At 48.4% G+C, this 11,172-nt stretch overlaps 1 protein-coding gene across 1 annotated transcript in view; it reads left to right on the top strand.

The window, feature by feature from the left end:
* The first annotated feature begins 2,193 nt into the window (after positions 1–2,193).
* EXT1 (exostosin glycosyltransferase 1) overlaps positions 2,194–11,172 on the top strand; it is a 291,933-nt gene continuing 282,954 nt past the window's right edge. Inside the window, exon 1 of the mRNA XM_059995092.2 lies at positions 2,194–3,965. Within this exon, the coding sequence (XP_059851075.1) occupies positions 3,004–3,965 (962 nt within the window). The 5' untranslated portion in view covers positions 2,194–3,003. The remainder of the gene's footprint in view (positions 3,966–11,172) is intronic.

The raw sequence follows: 11,172 nt of genomic DNA, 5'->3' as shown, positions 1-11,172 counted from the left end.
CACTGTGGAATGTGACAGTAGGGCTGGGTATCCCTGGGGCGTGGGATGAGGGAATCAGTAATGGTTAGGCAAGACAAGAAAAAATGTGTCAAAGCAGAAAGAGATGCAAAAGACCAAGGGCAGTAGCTGGCTCCCACTAAGATCACACAGGACAACTGTCAGGATATAGAGGGGCTGCAATCCCTACAGCCCCATTCCATAGGGCAGAGAAAATCTGTGCCCTGATCTCAACGGAAGGATCCCTGCCTTGCATGGCTGCTCTCAGCACCCCAGGCTGTGGGGGAGCCCTGGGTCACATGTGGTTTCAATCACTGCATTTATCTGCATCATTGTCATTGCATTTGGAAGATGACTGAAATCTCATTTCTGTCCCAGGCCTGTCCAAATTGTGCAGGGGATACAAGTCAAATCTGGAAAAGCTACCTCATCTTTGGCAGGCCAGAGATAGGGAGAGACTTCAGGAATGTACAGTGATGTCCCACCCAGGCCCCTTCTCCCCTTTATTAAAAACAAATCTGATATGGGAACATATGTATATGTATAACTGATTCACTTTGTTATAAAGCAGAAACTAACACACCATTGTAAAGTAATTATACCCCAATAAAGATGTTAAAAAAAAAAAACAAAACAAACAAAAAAAACAAACAAACAAAAAAAAAAAACAAATCTGACACAACAAATGTCTAAAATTTTCCGCTTGATCATTTCACCCTGCCTTGTTATAACCATGCCCTTTGTCCACACCCACTGGAGGTTTTTGCAGCCTGGGGAGAGCCGGGAAGTGTCTGTCCCTAGCTCTCAGTCACTCCCATAATAAACAATCACTAAACAGCTTGCTGCCCTAGGCAACTGTTTGTCCAACTTGGCCAGGCCCCTGTGACTTAGGCTGGGGAAGAGGGTGGGAGGTGTTCTCTGTAGAGCAGAATTCAGGCTCTGAGGCCAGAGAGCTTGGTTTGGACCAGAAATACTGTCTGGGAGTGAGCACATCTTTGTGGTCTTGGAAGACCTTTAGAGGGACTCCAGCTCTTATCTGACTTGTCCAGTGAGGCTCCCTGGGGGGAGCTTGGGGCTGGGGTGTGGTAGGGCAGTTGAAGGGCGGACCAACCATCTTGTAGTAATGTAAAGAAGGTCATTTCCTGCCTCAAGTTTCTCATCTACATCTGGGACAGCTGGCAGTTCTACTAGTCATCCATCCCTAAGAGACAGCTCCTTAAAAACCACCACCCCACCACGCCCCAAAGAGAATAACATCACTGGGTGCTGGGAAAAGCTTAAATTACCAGGGTTCTCCTCAGCTATTAGAAAATCTCTTTTCTTCCGCTGTGACTGATCTCTTGGAAGCTTTCTACAGAACAGACAAGGGGCTTCGGGAGGCGAGGGCAGGATGCGCGGAAAGTTATTGAGGATTCGGGATACGTGTCTTCTCTTAGGGCACCGACAGCCATGAAGGATTGTAATGATCCCTCTTGATTGTGATATTTCCTCTTTATTCTTGGGGCTTTAGGTGTCTCCTTGGGGAAAGAGAGAGAGAAAAAAAGGACGGGCTATGTAGGGAATAGGGGACCTGTTTTGATGCTTTGTAAAAAGGAAAAATTGGGGGCCTCAGAGAGTCGAAGGAGGGCGGGGAGAGGCATCCGTAAGGTCCGCGGTCGCTTTCTATGAAGTATTTCTTTCCTCCCGCATCCCTTGGGCTCCCCCCACTGATCCAATTTTCTAGCATCCTTCTCCAGGAACCCGAACACTCCCAGCCGCCCGCTCGGGGAGGCGTTGCCGACAGGCAGGCGAGGAGACGGGATTCTCGAGGGCGCCCGGGGCAGCGGGGCCCTGGAAGCGCCAGCCAGTCCCCAGTTTCCCGGTTCCCCGGTTCCCCAGGCGCCGCGCGCCAGCGGGCGTCTCTGGGAGGCGCTGGTTTCCGGCGCAGCAGCAGGAGGCGGTGCGGCGCAGGCCGGGGTCCCGGCCGGGACTAGCCGAGGGGCCACGGGGCTCGCACTGGGCCGCCTCCCGCTCCGCCCGCCGGGCCCCGGCAGAGGCGCCCCGGGGCCCGCGCGCCACCCGCACCCCCAGCGCCGCGCCGGCGCCTCTGCCGGTGGCCGGGGGTTATGAATGGGCGCAGCGGAAGCACCGCCCCCCCCGGACGTGACGCTCGGCCAATGGCAGCGCGGGCTGCGTGGATGGATGAGGTCAGCGCTGTCGTGTCGGGAATGGAATGTGTAAGTGTAACATTCAGAACCGGGTAACATTCGGCGACCGAACGCGGCGGTCGGCAGCAACCGCGCGGGGGCCTGGGAAGCGCCGCTCGGGGCCGGCACTGCCCGCGGGGAGGACGCGCCGCCGCAGTCACCCAGCGCCGCCGCCTTCTGCCGGGCCGCCGCGCGTCCTGGGGGCCGGCCCCGCGAGCGCAGGAGTAAACACCGCCGGAGTCTCGGAGCCGCTGCAGAAGGGAATAAAGAGAGATGCAGGGATTTGTGAGGTTACGGCGCCCCAGCTGCAAGATGCACTAGCCGGCTGAACCCGGAGATCGGCTGACTTGTTGGAACCGGAGTGCCTGCCCCGGAGTGTGGATGAGTTGAAGTTGCTTTCCCGGGGCTCGTTTTCCACGGCGCCGAGAGGAATCCGAGAGGCAAGGAAATCACTTCGTCTTGTCATTGATTGGGCATCGGGAGCTTTTTTTCCCCCCTCTCTTTCTTTTCCTCCGTCTTGTTGCATGCAAGAGAATTACAGTCCGCTGCTCGCCCGCCCTGGGTGCGAAATATTCAGCCCCGCTCTCTCCCGTCTATTGTGCAACCCAAAGATGAAAGACCGAAGGGGAGAAAGTTAAAGAAATCGCCCACATGCGCTGGATCAGTCCACGGCTTGGGGAAAGGCATCCAGAGAAGGTGGGAGCGGAGAGTTTGAAGTCTTTACAGGCGGGAAGATGGCGGACTGGAGCTGAAAGTGTTGATTGGGAAACTTGGGTGATTCTTGTGTTTATTTACAATCCTCTTGACCCAGGCAGGACACATGCAGGCCAAAAAACGCTATTTCATCCTGCTCTCAGCTGGCTCTTGTCTCGCCCTTTTGTTTTATTTCGGAGGCTTGCAGTTTAGGGCATCGAGAAGCCACAGCCGGAGAGAAGAGCACAGCCGTCGGAATGGCTTGCACCACCCGAGTCCGGATCATTTCTGGCCCCGCTTCCCGGACGCTCTGCGCCCCTTCGTTCCTTGGGATCAATTGGAAAACGAGGATTCCAGTGTGCACATTTCCCCACGGCAGAAGCGAGACGCCAACTCGAGCATCTACAAAGGCAAGAAGTGCCGCATGGAGTCCTGCTTCGATTTCACCCTTTGCAAGAAAAACGGCTTCAAAGTCTACGTATACCCGCAGCAAAAAGGGGAGAAAATCGCCGAAAGTTACCAAAACATTCTAGCGGCCATCGAGGGCTCCAGGTTCTACACCTCGGACCCCAGCCAGGCGTGCCTCTTTGTCCTGAGTCTGGATACTTTAGACAGAGACCAGTTGTCACCTCAGTATGTGCACAACTTGAGATCCAAAGTGCAGAGTCTCCACTTGTGGAACAGCGGTAGGAATCATTTAATTTTTAATTTATATTCTGGCACTTGGCCTGACTACACCGAGGATGTGGGGTTTGACATCGGCCAGGCGATGCTGGCCAAAGCCAGCATCAGTACTGAAAACTTCCGACCCAACTTTGATGTTTCTATTCCCCTCTTTTCTAAGGATCATCCCAGGACAGGAGGGGAGAGGGGGTTTTTGAAGTTTAACACTATCCCTCCTCTCAGGAAGTACATGCTAGTCTTCAAGGGGAAGAGGTACCTGACAGGGATAGGGTCAGACACCAGGAATGCCTTATATCACGTCCATAACGGGGAAGACGTCGTGCTTCTCACCACCTGCAAGCATGGCAAAGACTGGCAAAAGCACAAGGATTCTCGCTGTGACAGAGACAACACTGAGTATGAGAAGTAAGTGGCTTAGCCGATGGGCCTCAGCGGGTCAGCCCTGGGCCCTGCCCACCTGGTCCAGGTGTGAAGTTGGGAGATGGGGGTGGGGCAGGGGACCCCCTCGGGTCCTCTTCCTTTTGCTCTGAGCCTGGGACTGAGCAGCCTGCTTCTGGTGTGTAGCTTGGAGCTGAGGACCCAGAGTTTGAGCTCCTCGGGCTAACGGAAAATCCTGGAGCACTTTCCTGGGCCAAGCAGGTGACCATGTTCCCCTCTTGCTTGGAAAACCTTCAGGGTGATGTGTGTTCTATGAAGGGTGTGGGTTTGATCCGAGTTTGGAAACTGCACTTCACCAGTGGATCCAGGAGGGTGTTTGTGAGGGTCTAGGGACTCAAGAGGCTCTGAATCCGCCCACAGTCCGGGGACATTACCCCAAGATTGATGCTTTATTTGCTTTTCTCATGAGCAGGGGGAGCAGCTCTCCCCGGAATTTTCCCACCCTTCAATTGTCATCTTTCCGCAAACCTTAAATTTGTGTTAGCAGTGGAAGTCCTTTAGTTTCAGCTACTAAACTTTCTGTGCCTGCCTCTTCCCTGCTCCCAGATGGCATTGACTTTTATGAAGGGAGACTGTAAACCGGTTAGGGCCTGTGATCTTGCTTGCATGCATTCATTCATGTGTGTTTGTTGGCATGTATATATCCTGCCTCCCTAGGAGAAGCTGATTTTAAAAAATCTGGGCCTTAGCCCCTCTGCTGTAAACTCCAGTTGCTAATTTAGATTTCCCTTTCCCTTTTGTCTTTATCAATTTGCATGTAAATCGGAGACTGTTACTCTCTGAATGCGCTGTGAGATGCCTCTTTACCCTCTGGAGTGAAGCAAGTTTTGTCCAGTTGCTAAGTAACTGAGTTGGAGACTTTGTAGACCTTCTCACTCTTCCTTTTCCTTCCCAGTGACAGTAACTGACACTCTGGGCTTGGGGTCAAAACTAGTTTCTAGGAATCGGCTTTAATCTGAACTTGGAGGGTCCGTTTCCTCGTCTATGGGGCAGGAGCCCCAGACTCTCTCACTTCTGTCTGGCTGTGAAAGAGTTAGTGAGCTCCTACAGTGCATTTCCACGTTACACCAGTTAAAAACCAGAGCAGCCTTGTGCTACCCAGGCAGGAAGGGGAACCTCTCAGCTGAGTACAAGAGGAACTGGCAGAGGTTGGCGGAGTTTGCAATTGATTCATGAAATGCAGAATAGGGGAAACGCTTTGCAGAACTGATTGGAACAGGAAGGGGCATGGTGGGGAAAGGACCCTGAAATGAAAGGTTTGATTGTTGTCTGTGGATTTCCTCAGACACTCGGGCCTCTGTAGGAGTGATTGGAAGGGAAATTCAAGTCCTCCTGTACTTGATCGTAGACAGTGAAGGAGAAAGTATCAAACACTGGCATTCCCCAAACCCCAACACCTCTTGCTTTTCGAGCACAAGCAGAGCCCGAGGCTGTAGGGTCAATTATGAATCTAAATTTTCCTCTGCTTTGGGGGCAGTTATGTGTGAATGTTGGGTGCAGTTGCCATGGATTAAAATTTTCTCACAAAAGAAACAAACTGTGGTTAGTAATGGGCGCTTTGTTTACACGACATTTACATTGACCTATTCCTGTGGGTGCTTGTAAGAAAAAAATGCTCCTAGCCTTTGAGGAATTTCTTTGTCTGGTTTATGGTGGAGTAACTCGAGATGAAGTCTGACCTTTCAGTGTCTTCTAAAGCAGTCTCACCGAATTCTGTAGAAGGATCATGACGGTCTTCATTCCTCTAGAGGAGCTGGAGGGGAGATCTTAAGAAATTTGAATTATACGTTTATTTGGGAAACACCCTCAATCCGATACAACAGTCATATCTGCTTTACTCTCCTAGTCCCAAAATAAATCGTCTACATTCTCTGCAGAAGGTTTTTCTAGAGATTTTTGGCAATAAGGGAAGGAGGGGTTGGTTTCCAAGAAACTTTAATTTTTGCTAATTAAATTTCACTAATTTTTGACCTCTTTGTCGTTGCATCAGGAAATCAGACACCCACGCCCTTGTTTTGGTTTATGTTTAAAGACCACAAGGGGTCAGGCCCTCAGGACTGAGTCTCATCTGAAGAGTGGCATTTAGTGAGGAAAGCAAGTTGCCTCTTTCTCCTGAGCAGGGATTTCTTTCAGAGACACTTCTGGATTTTCTTCATTCCTCTTTTGCATACTTTCCAGCTCTAACCTTGTTTCATGGGACGGGATGGTGTTGCAGAACGTTTATATTCATCGGCCTGCTTGACCTGGAGTTTTAACTTCTTCCTCTCACTGGGTTATCTGAACCCTTTATCTCTGAGAAATGGTGCTTGCAAACATGTTTGCCTTTGCCGTTGACTTTGGAAGATATGAAGAATGAATGAGCTCTGAAATGTGGTGAGAATGCTCACATAGCAGGCAACCTGTCTTGTGCTCTGAAGTAAGCACAACTGTTGTACTTTGCTACTTATACTGATGTTTCCTGGGAGTCAGCTATGCGTGTGTCAGACGCAGAACTCCTCCAATCAAATGCTAATCTCTTCCCAGGGTTTTAGAGGAGGATATTGCAGTTGGGTCTATAGAAGTCATCTAAGTCTGACTTCTCATACTGTCTCATGGTGTGACTTTTGATTCATCGCCTTGAACCTCAGTTTATCCTTTGGTGGAATGGGTTTTCGACTGCTTTAGGGTTCTCTAAGCGTTCATTTGATAATGGCTTATAAAAACAGGATCAGTTTTCACCTACTTCTTTTCTTTATTAGCAAGTGCCTATGATTTGGACTTAGGGGGTCTGATAATTAGATTGAAAATTTATGGTATCATGGCCGAGTTAGGATACTATAGAATATGTACAAGGGTATCAACTAAAAAAAAAGTTGCTTTTAGCGAAATTTAGCCTTATGTGACAATAAATGTTTTTAGTTGAGGACTTCTGTTTCCCCTTCACTTTTGTGAAAATCAGACATTTACTACCAAAGGTATAGAAGAACTGCATGGAATGAAGGAAAAGACTTTTCTCTTGTAATAGAGCAATATTTTCAACCCAGACTTCCAGGATTATATTAAAACATCCATTTTTATGACACCCATAATTAATTTTCATCAGTTACATATATTAACAGATGTAGATGACACTGGCTAAACTAAGTTGCTGCAGTGATTACATGATGTGTAATGAGGCTTTAGAGAAATTCTGTCTTGCATCTCTTGAGCTTCTTACGCACCCTTACAGAATTACTGTATTTTTGCATGAACTTCATAGTGCAGATCCCTTCAAAGGGCATTATTGTGAAACTTCAAATTTGGCTTTCTGAAATAGACGAAAAAGAGGGAAATGAGAGGTGGCTTCTATCTTGGACCCCTTTGAGGAAAGCGGTGGAGAATATTTTAAGCAGCTCTTCTGGGAACAGGCAGGATTCTGTGCAGGCCTTTTGGACACCTTCTCCTGTGTTTGTTGAAGCAGTACCTCACAATCCTTGTGTTTTTAAGGGTCTTGAAGGTAAGTGATCATTACAACTTCCAAACATCCTCATTTTATAGATGTGGAAAGTGAGGGATAGACTGTTACAGGGATTTGCTTAAGGTCAGAAAACTGTTTAGTAGCAGGGGTAGCCCTAGAAAGCAGGCCTCTGACTTTTTCTTCTTGACCTACGGTATTCCATCTTTAATTAGAGACACACCTGAAAGCTCTCCGGCCACTGGAAGGTCCTTATTGATGGTGTTTCTTATGGGATTTCTCTTGGAATCATTTGGGAAGCTGATAAAGACTTTGGACCAACTTTGTGAAAAAAGAGAGCACATACATGCATAATCTGTCATCTAGTTTTAGAGGTTGACACACAGCCGCTACTAAGGGCATCGTCAGACTTAAGAACTTTTGCTCTAGGGCTTACATTGCTTTTCATTGCCAACTAAGGTGGAGGTCCCCGGTGCTGTTTAGTCTAAGTAGGAGTTTTGGGGACTTTTCAGTTTGGCTCCAGTGAATTTTGGGAATAGGCTGTGAATTCACTGAATGATAAGCTGAATTCAAATGTATTTATAGCAAAAAGAAGATGTGCACAAGTAAATGATGATGTATTGATTCCTCATTTTTCTGAACTATATTCCCAGACACGATGAGCGAGTTCGTGATCCAACAGGGAGTCTTGGAGGAATGAAAGTTGGAAATTGTGCTTCTCAGCTTTTAAATGTAAAACATTAGCACCTTTTCCCCCACAGGTGTATGATAGCACAAAAGCATTTCTAAAATAAGCCACATAAGCACAATTTTCTTTTTTTTTTAACACACATATGTGCTCTTTTTTTTTTTCATTTATTTATTTTTGGCTGCGTTGGGTCTTCGTGGCTGTGCATGGGCTTTCTCTAGTTGTGGCGAGTGGGGGCTACTCTTCGTTGCGGTGCGCGGGCTTCTCATTGCGGTGGCTTCTCGTTGTGCAGCACAGACTCTAGGCGCACGGGCTTCAGTAGTTGTGGCGTGTGGGCTTCAGTAGTTGTGGCACGCAGGCTTCAGTAGTTGTGGCTCGCAGGCTCTAGAGCGCAGGCTCAATAGTTGTGGAGCACGGGCTTAGTTGCTCCACGGCATGTGGGATCTTCCCGGACCAGGACTCGAACCCATGTCCCCTGCACTGGCAGGCGGATTCTTAAGCACTGCACCAACAGGGAAGCCCAAGCGCAGTTTTAAAATAAAGCTAGGCCCAGACCTAGACGAATTTTGAAGTTAGCATTGTGTCTTCTTGCACTGAGGTTCTAATTCTTTCTGTGCCCCTCCCGTCCCCAAGTTTCTCACCTTCTCTGATCTTGCTTTCTGGAGGGCTCCTGAGAGCCTCATTTACAAGGAATCCCTAAAGGTTGAGGTTTCGTGGACTACTTCTAGGGACATTTGCAAGTTGATTGAGTCTAGTTCAAAAAATGACGGTTGAAAGTGGGATCTGTGACCTGAGCTGGGAGCCTGTAGGATTTTGTCCTTCAGAGGATGGCTTGCTATGAAGGCTCGGGCAGGCCCCACCAGTGGGAAGCCACCATTGGTCCCCCTGACTGCGACAGCAGCTTTGGGTGGCACCGACTTGGCCAAAAGGGGAGCTGTCACGCCCTCAGGTGCTGCTTGTTCTCTTTGTCCAAAGGCCTGTGGATGTGCCTCCCCAGAACCCGCTGTTAGAAACACCTGCTGACAATGACCTTGAGCACACTAAGGTCACACCAAAGGTTGTGCTTGATAGGACCTGGCTGCTCTGCTCACAGTCACCTTGCCAGGTGTCTCGTCAGGCCATTTTACAGGTTTGTAAGCCGAGGCCAGCTCGGGTGAGGTGGATTGGCAAGGCTGCACAGCTTGTAAGTAGCTGAACGGAGGCCACAGTCCAGGTTTTCTGGTTCCCATTCCTCTCCTTTCTCTGAGGCCCGCTGCTCCCTCATGACCGTCACGTTTCCACACAGCCTCTTCGGAGGGAACCCGTCAGGCTCAGCGGTCACTAGACACTGCAGTCTCCTGAGAGTGTTCGTGTTTGGATGTGAACACCATGAGCTTAATGACTGACTGCTTTTCCTTCAGAGCTCTTCCGTCTGTGCCCAGGTTCCTTTAATGCACAGGGACTCCCTCAAAACTGCAAGATATTTGTCCAGTGTCTTATCTGAAGTTGCCTTTATGAGCTCATTTAAGCCTTTCGACAGCAGTGTGTAAAGTCCCCACTTTACAGATCGGAGTGCAGGCCCCGAGAGGGTTAAGTTAGGAGCCACGGTCACACCTGGTGAGGAAATGGTGGTGTTCAAACCAGGCATCTTGGATGTCGAAGACAATGCTCTTTCCTCTAAAAAATGTTACCACCTTAAAGAATCAAACAGAATTTCTACCTGTTCACAGTTCTGTATCAGTGAGTTTAGTGTGATTTGGGTGTTTGTAAGTCATATCTTTTTTTTTTCCCCCTACTGCTTTCCTTTATAAACATGCTTCCCAAGGAAAAAATTTGGCTAAGAGATGTGATAAAGACGGCCCTGAGTTGACACTTAAACATCGAACTCCTTCATCTCGTCCGTTCAGGGAACGTTATAACTTTGACTATGTAGATTCTGCCTTTCATGTTCCCCTAGAGCTCTTCTCAGAAAAGTGAGGAAGTGAATCATGTGTGACCTTTGCCCTCCTGATAGCACCTTGCAGGGTTTGCCCTGTACTAGATGTCAGTGAACCCATGAGGTGGTGCAGGAGTGACCGTTGCCCCAGGTATAAGGTGTGACCCGGTAGAAATGGGAGACGCACTGGAAGATTCCATTTCTGACAGAACGGGCCAGGTTTCTGGAGTGTAGCATACCACTGCTCCTAGGCCCTGAGGCTCCCTGTAGAAAAACAGTGGTTAAAAAATTATAAAAATTGTACAGAGCCTCTGCAGAAAATGCAAAAGAGATGAATATGAAAAGAAATTTCTTCTCTAGTCCCGACAATGAGAGCTAGCCACTATTATTAAACTTCAGTAGTTGGCCAGTTATAACCCACATATACACCTCTGCGATTGATTATGTCATTCTGTGTCTGCATATCCAAGTACCTTGTATAGATATGTTAATTATTATTTAATTAATAGTAAGTAATGAATTTGACACATTTTCCTTAAGTGTCTTGTTTGTGCCAGACACACAGGTGTTGGGGCTGGGGCCGCCGGGAGTGAACAAAACAAACTCCTGGCCATTCTAGTCTGTTGGTTTTATAAAGTCCGACTTTAAATGTATTTTTGCATGTTGCTTTTTTCTTAACATTATCTCAGAGCTTCTTCCTCTCCTACTAAAAAGGAAAATCCTATTAAAATACTAAAGTAAGATTTTTTTTTTTTTGTGGTACGTGGGCCTCTCACTGCCGTGGCCTCTCCCGTTGCGGAGCACAGGCTCCGGACGCGCAGGCTCAGCGGCCATGGCTCACGGGCCCAGCCGCTTTGCGGCACGTGGGATCTTCCCGGACTGGGGCACGAACCCGTGTCCCCTGCATCGGCAGGTGGACTCTCAACCACTGCGCCCCCAGGGAAACCCTAAAGTAGGATTTTTAATGGCTGCACGGTTCTTTTTAGTAACTCATGGCTGTTCCATAGTTGATTTGCATTTTCTTAGAGATTTGTTTCCCATCTTTTCTTTTATTATACATAAGTCTGTGATGAATTTCACTGTATTGAGGATTTGTTTTCTTCTTAACTAAGGTCTCTCTCTCAGAAAACACAGCACT

Source organism: Delphinus delphis, chromosome 17, assembly GCF_949987515.2.
Source record: "Delphinus delphis chromosome 17, mDelDel1.2, whole genome shotgun sequence".
NCBI lineage: Eukaryota > Metazoa > Chordata > Mammalia > Artiodactyla > Delphinidae > Delphinus > Delphinus delphis.
The sequence above is the reverse complement of the archived record's forward strand: the minus strand, read 5'-3'. Positions and strand labels throughout refer to the sequence as shown.